This window comes from Apteryx rowi, unplaced genomic scaffold (genome assembly GCF_003343035.1).
Source record: "Apteryx rowi isolate R43461 unplaced genomic scaffold, aptRow1 scaffold_47, whole genome shotgun sequence".
Lineage (NCBI taxonomy): Eukaryota > Metazoa > Chordata > Aves > Apterygiformes > Apterygidae > Apteryx > Apteryx rowi.
The window spans coordinates 3,604,665-3,614,977 of NW_020450727.1; the positions used below are offsets into that span (position 1 = coordinate 3,604,665).

The following is a 10,313-nucleotide window of genomic DNA, read 5'->3' on the forward strand; positions in this document are numbered from 1 at the left end:
CTGCAGATGCAACACAGCTCCTTGTACAGCAGCTGCTGACTATTGCAAATGGAAGTTTGGTGCGTTAAAGAAAAACAAAATTGGTTACAATTTACCTGAGCATAGCAGGCTGCAAATTGCAATGGTTCTGCATATTCTTCATGATCAGCTGGCCATTCCCGCAGAAGGGGTAGGAATCTCTAAAGTCAGGACAGCTGGGGACTAGTATTTGTTTTGTCCAAAGAACTCTGTCTACCCTTCCACATCAATGAACAGGAGCCTTTAAAACATTAAATAAATGAGCATAGCTGTTCTGATTTAGCYTTATCAAAACATGTTTAGGGTAGAGTTCCATCCCATATGGTATATAAACAAAAATCTTGTGTGTTTATTTATCTTTTTTATATTTATATAAGAAGATGAAGACTTGTTTGCTGTGAGTTTTGTGGATAGGATAATTAATTATCTCCTAGAAAATGCTGCATTAATGGCAAGGTCAAATCTTCCTGTTTTCCCCTGTAAAAAAGCTTCCTATATAGGATAGGAATATATAATTTCAGTAGGAAAGAATTGTGTGACTTCTAGGATTATCACATCCCTATGAGGCTATGAATAGAGGAAGTATTGATAGGATTTGCAGCTGACTCCTACTTATTTGTAGCTCTATCTAGGGAATGTAGAATTGGTTGCCTTGCTAAATGTTTACCATGTAAGACTTGATAAATCTGGAGCATATTGGCATGCCAGGAAGGGATGCCCTATTTGTATCTACGATCTCCAAAGACCTGTTAGCATATATGYGTCCCGAGGATAATGCTATGCAAAATTATTCTTTTCCAGACAGTTTGCTTTGTCTTCCTGTGATGGAGCTTATGTAGGCCAAATATACCATTCTTTTATTTTAGCTGCCTTTTGGGTTTATGTTTTGCTACCAGTCTCTGGAAGTTGCATATGAGCAGCTACAATATGCAGTGGGTTTTTTTCTCATATTTATTTGTGGGTATGAAGTCTACTGCTGCTAACAATAGAGCAATGATATTGGAGGTAGAAAGAAACTATCTACTGCTTTCAATAAAGTAGATGTCATGTTTGCTAGTGACTTCAGTGAAGCAGGAGCAGATGAGGAACATTCTCTTCCAAATCCCTGGAGCTGGAATATAGAAGAAATAAATCCTTTGGGTATGAAAAGAACATGATAACTGAGATTTTAGTTCCATTTTTTTGGAATAAAATTTTTGGAGCRTTGTAAACCATGAAACTTTCTTCCTGTATACAGAATGGTCTTTGAGAAGCTCTTCAAACTTCCAACTAGTCAAACTTTCTCCTTTTGGCTAAAGTGTTACAGGCTCAAGCTTTTAGCACAGATGATTCCAGGTGCTTCCAGTTCAGAACATATATTCAGCCTATGGCTATGCAGAAGACAGTTTGATCTGTTTTATCAGAATTAGCCAGAAAAATCATTTTACCATTAGTTTGGCAGCATGCACCTGTCTTGCACCAGGCAACTTCAGTTCAGTGGAACATCTGCTTAGACACAGGTTGTCTTCTTGATTTGTGCTGCTCCTTTTCAGCTTTCCCATCACTGTGCTGTGGCTAGTTTTTGCCAGACATCACGCAAGGTGATGCTGATTGCCGCATCCCCCTGTCACTCCTAGGCAGGAAAGTTATAGTGATCCCCTCTCCCCCTAAGCTGTCAGAGCTGTACYTGCTAGAGCTATAAGCAGCCTCTGTGAAGGGATATAAATGGGGTGAGGGAAGGGGGGACAAAGCATTTCAGAACTTCATTTGGTGAAGGGACCAGTGTTTGATATGCGCAAGCGAGGGGAGGAGGTTACTGCTCCTGTTCAATATAGCGGGAGTGGTGAGGGGTGTGTGTGTGTGTGTGGGGGGGGTTCTGGTTGTTTTCTCAGTAGTACATTTTTGCAATGTAGAAACTAAATTTCTCTTTCTCTCCATATCCAAGAAAAAAACAGTCTCATGTCTTCCCTTAGCTTATGACTCAATGCCAGTATCATCAAAGTAACCAAGGRGAGAACAATCATGGGTGCCTTAAAATAAAAATGGAAACATTTAAGTGATGGCTTGATTTTCTGTCCTTCCCTCCCCTCTCCCCCTTTCTTCTTGATTTCTAGGATTCAGACATCAAAGTTTTTCTTCTGGGCCAGAAACATATTCATGTGATTCCAAAAGTGGGGTTTTGAGAGAACATCCTGTATTGCAAAACTCCTACTAAGGCTGTTCAGGTGCTGCAACGTTTCCAGACTCAACCTTTGGCTTTCAGAGTAGAGAAGAAGAAATAGCATGTGCTCCTGTCACTTGCAGTGACCTGTTAAAAAAAGCTTTAAAAAAATTAAGACATTTAATTGATTTATCTGATAGAGTTGCTTTGCTTCAGTTAAATAGAATTTGGGACAGAAATTTAGCTTGACATTTATGTTTATTCCGTCTAGCATGCTGATGACCCTGATATCTGTATACACAAGGCTATGACTCATTAAACCRTCAAGGATGCTTACTTAAGACTCAGTAAATATTTTCTGTTAAATTTGGCAGGGACACTTCAAGATGTCMGAGCATTTAATGACATGTCGAAATTTTCAGATTATCTGTTTGTGAAGAGAAATATGTCAATGCTGACTAGGTGAATCTTAATTCTAAGTTTGCTTTGTAATTGGGTAAATATCTGTAATACTCCATAGTCAGTCATGGATCAAATATATGTCTATGAATAAAAAAAAAATGGTAATTTACCAAAGTTGGAAACAGCTAAGTATGTGCAGCAATCAAGAACAGTATTTAGAATTTAGGTTAGAACCATGTTGGAACAGCAAAGAGAAGTTCACATTAGAAACCATCTTGATGGAATCATGTGCTCTTTTCTTTCAGAATGGGCTAGACTTCACTTCTGTTTTTCTAAGCATGTAGTATCAATCACAATGCACCGAAAGACCCACATTATTTTTAAGACGGAATATTTAGGTGATGCAGCTTGCATCCTGATAATGTAAGTGATTCCAATGCRTATAGGCTTACATACAGTATCCATCTATTTCAGTTCTCCTGGGCTTGTCCTTTTCTTTCCATTACAGTTAACCTTTGGGTTTGCACTGGTAACAATACAAAGAATGAAGGCACATGCACAGTTTGAAAAATTACTTGAAATCCCCATATTATCTAGCAGCATTGTTTTTTTCTACCAAATTATTTTTGATTATRAAGACTTGTATTGATTTGCCTTTAATAAAAAATAATGACTCTGAACAGTGCTTGTTGTAAAACTGGACAGTAAACTTTGAAATTACTTACTGTGGATCTTTGATTCTTTTGAGGTCTTCAGTGTATTTCCCTGAATCTTTATGAAAGTTTTCGACAGAGTTGGTAAAAGCCATCTGGTGGAAATGGCTGAGTGGTTACAGGTAAGAATCATTTCTTGCATCTATCTGTCCTGTATTTTCTGCAGTTTGGTCCTGGTCCAGGACTATGGAAACACTATGGTAAGTTTCAGTAATTATTAATTAGAATAGTGTGGATAGTAATGAGGCATCGTGAATATGTGCAGAAAACTGCACAAGCCCAAACCAGAAAGTTATCGTACTCACTTTCTGAAAAATCAAATCACAAACACTAGAAGTAAAGGGTTGGGTAATTTTGAAAAAGGAACAAATCTGAAGTGATAGTGAGTATAGTAAATGAAGGTGAGATAGCTCTCATAAATAATTCGTAGCGAATGAGTCACTTGGTTTTGTTACCAAGGAAAAGAAATGAGGCTATCAGTAGAGGCAAGCAAAGAGGAAGAAATTACAACTGGGCTAACTGTTATCATTACATAACTCTTTACCTGGCATGGTCATCACCAGTGTGAAACCTTGCAGRGGTATGTTTTATATAAAATATTTTCTGGATTTCACTGACATATTGTGCTGGTGTTATGTTTGAAAAAAACCAAAAGGTTATTTGAGTCCTAATGTCAAGTCTGTCAGCTTTGGATATTGATCTGGCTCTTGATCTCCTTTGTGTGATTCCAGTCTGGCTTCCAGATGGCTATGTATTCTCCCATAGCTAAAGAYTGGGATACACTGCCCCACTCATCAGAGTATATAATTAATTTCCATTTAGAAARTATTTTAATAAATAGTAGAAGGCTTCCAGAATTCTCACAATAATTTCCAAAGCAAGCATAGGATTTGCTTACTTGCCCCCTTGTTGATTGATCATAATGAAAAACTAACAAAATTTATTTCATCTGTCCCAAAYCATTCTTTTCCTGCAAGATAGAGCACAGAGATTTTTTGCTAAGCTTTTTGGAAGTATATTTGTGCAAAGCTTATGAATCATTCCTACTCTTCCAAAGATTCACCACTTTATTCATTAGTGAAGCATACTAATCTGTCACAGATTCAGGGTCTAAGCTGACTTTGTGGTGGCAAGTCCTCACGGACAGAAATTAGAAAATAACTAYGTGCAGCTGAATGAAGTATCCAAAATGACAAATGGATGGAAGAGACATTTGATCTGAATTTTGAAATTCAGTGAAAAATCTTTCAAACGTTTGAGGTCTCAGCAAGATATATCACGAGCACCACATAATTCCCAGGAATTCAAGCAAGCTTGCAAYGAAGGGACTGTCTTCATTGAGATAAGAAACAAAGCTTTACTGTTACTTTACTTCCTAGTTCTCCCCCTTTCTGAGGGGAGAAGCCTTTCTGAGCTAAACTGGCAAAGTTGAGTAGAACTGGAGCCCTCCCGATGCTGGTGCTGTAGTAGTAGATACTTAGTAGATGCTTGTTTGTGTCTGGGAGGCAAGAAGAGTTACTCTTACATATCTTCTGTTTCTCATAACAAAAGAGTGAAGAGATTCAACAGAAGTTGTAACTTGGAGAGATGTGAGAGAGAACAGCTTCTGGATGCTGTTTTTAAATTAAATTTRTTTCATCTCCTTATTGTTTTAAAGGACAGAACACACAATCAGTGAGCTCTTATCTATTATTATTATGGCAGAAACTTCCCAGTCCTTCCCAACACCTTTCTATGAGAGAACAAAGGGAGAATATAGTCAGTCAGAAAGGAATGCTMAAACAAACTAGATAACGGTGAAATAGATGTCTGACTTACTTACTCTTAATAAATAATCTTATCAAGTTAAATGGAAAGATAGAAGTCACCTTAGGCTCTTCCCAAATGTTGTCCCAGAAGAATGCATGATCTGAAATGGAAAGAAAAAAGCAAACGGTCTGTTTAAAGCAAGCAAGGTTGAAGTCAGMGCTTCATTAGATTTTGGTACATAAYACATTTTGTGTAATTTGTTGTTTTCAAGGTGTTAGACTTGCTGTCTTAAATTGGTGTTTCTCAGGTGAGACCACTGAAGGGAGTGATGCTGGCAATGAGTTAGGCCCACTGACTTTTAGTGTTATGGCTAAAGTTAGAGCAGAAGCAAGACTATGGTCCAAACAACCAAAGGCTTTGGGATTGTTTAAAATCTGAGCCTCAGCTTTGAATACAAACARGAAACCGTGATTCATCAGATTCATCTTCTGTTATATTTGTAGTCGGGCAGGGGGGCTTTAGTGCTGTCTGAATAATTCATTGCAAATAATATTATCCATTATGAATATTTCAAAATTCAATAATGATATATTTACCATAAACATCTCTTTTATTTAACCCAGCTCTGCTAACTATTTTAAAAACACAATAATTATAAACTTAAAACCAGAATTTTTAAATGAAAGGAAACAAAAATTGGTGCTACTAGGTTTTAATCTTCCCTGTAACTGGAACAGAGAATATATACTTCCAGTTGCGTGAACATTAAAAACCACAGCCATTGTCGTTTTAAAATTCTTCTATTTAAATGAAATGTTTTATACATTAAAGCTTTTGCCACCAGCAGCAGGGAAACAGTTATATTTTGATTATCACAGCATGTAGTTCTAAATGCACAAGCTATAATCAAAAGGTTCAAGTCAGAAAAGATAAAGATGTATTAAYGGGCACATTGCTGAAATCACTCTTTCAAAAATAGTTTTGTACCAATTTAAATTGGGAATCATGAAAACAACATCCTGCTCACAGATGGACAAACTTGGCAAAAACAGGAGGGGGGAAAAAAAGATGTAACAACAATTTGTGCAATGAAGGGAATAAATTGTATCTAAACTGCAAAATAATAGACTCCAACACAGCAAAGCACTTAAGCATATGCTTCACTGTAAACATGTGAGCAGTTCATCTCTCTTTAATGAGATGACTGAGAAGTAAAATGCTTTTATGGGGCTGAGACCTAAAGGAAGCATCATTGACTAGAATATTAATCAATTAAGAAAACAATAAAAAAGCAATGTTAGGTATGCCCTGCAAATAAGTGCATTTGTGCTATCTATCCTATTTGTCAGATTTGTTTCTTCCCTATGAATTTTGTAAATGAGTCATACAGTCACCAGCGAGATTGACTACAGGTGGGTTTCTTAACTTTAGCTATCTAAGCTATTCATCTAACCTCCTTTTGTAGTTAAGGAGGAGGGGAGATGTTTCCAGAAGCTGTTCTGTCTGTTTARTGATCCTTTGGAGGGACTGATTTCTCTCTTGACCATAGAAGGAGCCTAGGTGACCTCAATTTAGATTAGACTAGACACATTTAGCTGGGTACAGTTAGGCGAAATAAAGAGTGTCCTAGGATCCACCGTTACAATAAATTTGACAAATATTCACATATTAAACTTAATGAATCTTATTCCAGGAGCTGGATGTAAGTATCAAATTCTCTTTCTTTTAATTCCATTTGTGCAGAATCTGTCACTAAGGGTTTCTAAAAGGTTAAATAGCCCAGCCTTATACAAGGCATATATGGATATATGGCATCCTTCGCTTGCTAGCCTGTATGTTTATCTCTTTTACTATGTGCAGTCCTGCTGACATGTGAAATGATTTACACCTGTAAAATTGTAAAAACAAAAGTAAGTAAGATTAAGGTTAGAATGATGGCGGATAGGCCTGAGACTGAAGCCTCTTCTGTTCATATAGCAGGAGTCTTCAGCACTCGTCGGCTGGCTAAAACAGCTTATGTGAAGTTAATTCAAAAAAGTAGCATGTCATTGTATGTGATGTTCACTGGGTCTCATGCTAAGGAAAGAAAACCTTTTGCTGCYACACCTGGAAGTCTGCAAGTGCTTTGTAGTTTTGATGCTGATCCAATCAAGCACAGAAGTAACTGGGAAATGACTCATGCTGAGATGTGGATGCTTTTTGTTAATCCCAGCTTTTCATATGTACACAGTTTGTCATCATTTTTCACTGTGGTGAATGTGGGTGTCTGGCCATCTTTGTTTCACAGTTGTCTGATGTTTGCCATGGACTCTCTTTTCAGCTCATGTGCTGCAGTCTCTTGAAAGGATGTAATCAGACAAAAATCTTTTCAAAACCAGTTTACTGAAGAAGGACCTAGGCAGGAGAAACAAATATGTGAGGTAGGATGCAGAGGAATGTGTTCAGCTCCTGAAATGTCTGCTGTTTTATACTTGACATTGCAAATGTTTAACCACATGTGCATTTTTCACTCTTAAAAGCTCAGCTAAGAAGGAGGAGATGGGGAGTAAGAGACAAAAAAAAAAAAAAAAAAAAAGGCATGATAATTATGTTCACAGATGATACGAAACAGTGAGATGCTGCAAAATTATAGATGATACAGGACAAAGAGAAGTAATGGAAATACCTAGTACGGTTCAAATCGTGGGCAAAATAAGATGCATTTGGGACAAATACACAGTTGCATAGCTACAGAAAAATACACTGAAATATGGATGCTAAATGCAAAGCCAAAAAGGAATTGAGTAAAACTGCAGCTCAGTTTGCAATGCACTGTGGCATCACAGGTATGCACATAAGCTTGAGTCTGAATTTGTCTTTTATCACCGCATCATTGTTATATACAATGGAAGAACATACCTAAGTATTTTATCAAATATGAATGATATGTCTACTAACATAATGCAAGTGTAGCATGGCTTTAAGCATGTTTCTGAATCAGGGCTTTTGTCATCTAAAAAAAGTCATTGTCATTATAGGAAACAAATGCAGAGGCACTCTGTCATGAAGCCTCACAAGGAGGCGTTGACAGGTTCTCTGCTCCCAGTTTCTAAGGGCTCTGTCAAGAGAACTTTTTTTATTTCAAGTTCTGAATGAAAGAAATAGTACTGAAGCAGAAAAAGGAAACAATATATGAAATATAAGAGGAAAAACCTGGACTAGCTCTCCCAAGTAATCTCCTTTAACATTTTTCTGTTGCTTTAGATCGCGATAGTGAATGCTACACTGTTCCCTATGTGTACGAAACTCCAGAGGTAATGGTGTTCATCTGGCAAAATAAAGGCTCCTGGGACACAGGTAGGTTTTGCTACCACCTTTCAATTAAAGTAGGTTTAAGAGATGCAAGTCTCCATCCTAAACAAAGGCAAATGCAAGTTCCTTAAGTATGTAAATTCTCTGTGCAACACGGCTTAGGTTGATACTTTCCTGGGTACTGTGTGTGCACAGAGCAGATGCAAACTCAGACGAAGAAGTAGTAAGATAAATGTGCAGAAGCAGAGAAGAAAGGAAGCTCCCCACCGCCTGACTAAGCCCTGGTTTGTGGAACTGAATGAAGTTTTGGGGCTGAGCACTGGGTTTGAATGTCGGTGCTGAAGGGGCTTCCTACATTCCAGGAAGAAGAGCTTTGTCCCTTCTTGTAAAGGAACAGGATTTCATGAAAGGTGTGTTTGCTCTGTGGGTGTAGCAGAGTGAGATGAAACCCTGTGGGGATGAAYGTTGTGGCACAGTTGTAGTTTATGCAGTCAGAGGTCCACAGGCTCACTGAAGAGGGACAAGTACAGGCAACTGGCAGGATGCAACCTGCTGCATTGCTTCTACTTGGGCTGGGGGCAACCATACTGAAAAAGTTTAGTCGCYGCTGAAGAGTAATTCCATACAGGCTAAGGTACTGAGGAAGCAGGGTAAGTTAGGCCTATCCAGGATTCTGTGCTGTCATGGCTGGTTTTCTTCTGGTACTTGATGCAATTTTCGTGACATTTAAACATCACTCAGTGCCCCTTTGCTACACTGTCTTCTGCAGTGGAGACACACCAAACACCGCACTGCACCATCAGCAGCACCATCCAACTGGAACAACCTTCAGGTGCAGCCATGCTGAATCCGTAGGCAAATCCAAAACTGGGTAAAAAGCTGCTAGCTTAACACATTCCAGGTTCTGTACAAACAGTAACTAATTAGCCATGCTAATGCTCCTGTGAGACAAGCTACTCATTTGATTATTGCCAGTTTTCAGAGACAAGACTGAGGTGAAGGTACTTATCCGGGGTCCCATAGTAAGTTGTTACGTGAGCCAGAATTAAAGGATGAAATCTTCTGAACTTCCAGCTCACTTTTTAAAAACAGGCTGTTGATTCACTTATATTCTTGTGGGATTCTTTTGTTTTTATAAACTCAGTTTGTTAAAGGACCGGAAATAATTTGAAAAGTATTTTTGCGGTATTTTTTTATGAGTATTGACAATCAGTGATAGCAATTGGTGGTGCAAATCTTTTCAGACAAGCAAGAATGGCATTTTGTTACACCAGCAAAATCATATCAGCCACCTAAGATTAATCGTTTGTTACCATTTAGCATCCTCATTGCAGTGAAGACTAATATGGCCATCAGTCAGCATCTTTAAGTAAAATTCCTCATTTAGCTATTTTTACATATTGGTGGCCCACTGGTCGGTGTGGGAAGCGCGTCTCCCTTTCCGTGGGCGGCAGCAGCCGCACCGCCTTCCCCCGGCGGACTTTGGAGCACCGCGACTGCCAGGCGCGATCTGCGAGGAGGAGAGAAGGCTGCAGTTCATCCTCGAATAACGCCTGCGGGCCAAACCCTTCTGTTTCCCCCTCGCCAGCCCCCCGACTCTCCCCTTGCCTGTCGGGGTGCAGCTGCGCAAGGGACGGAGCTTGCCGCGGGTGGGAGCTCTCCGCGGTAGCGCTGCCCGGCGCAACACGCGCCTCTGCGGCGGCTGCTGCCCCCTCCCGGGGCGGCGCGCGGCCCCTTTAAGGCGGCGCGGGGYGCTGTCCCTTTAAAAGGCGGCGCCGGGGCGGCTCGCCGCGGGCGGCCGCGGCCATTGTGCGCCGGGTTTTGCCCCCCTTCCCGCCGGCCCGGCGCTCGCAGCCGCGCCGTTAAAAGAGCAGGCAAGATGGCTGAGCTGGGCGGCAAGGGCGTCACGGCGGGCAAGATCGCCAGCAACGTGCAGAAGAAGCTCACCCGCGCGCAGGAGAAGGTAGAGGCGGGGGCCGCCCGGCGGGCTGCGGGCGGCG

At 40.0% G+C, this 10,313-nt stretch overlaps 1 protein-coding gene across 5 annotated transcripts in view; it reads left to right on the forward strand.

Moving 5' to 3' along the window:
- The first annotated feature begins 10,147 nt into the window (after positions 1-10,147).
- BIN1 (bridging integrator 1) overlaps positions 10,148-10,313 on the forward strand; it is a 104,786-nt gene continuing 104,620 nt past the window's right edge. For all 5 annotated transcript variants that reach the window (XM_026078114.1, XM_026078115.1, XM_026078116.1 and 2 more), the window contains exon 1: positions 10,148-10,276. In XM_026078114.1, the coding sequence (XP_025933899.1) occupies positions 10,193-10,276 (84 nt within the window). In that variant the 5' untranslated portion in view covers positions 10,148-10,192. The remainder of the gene's footprint in view (positions 10,277-10,313) is intronic.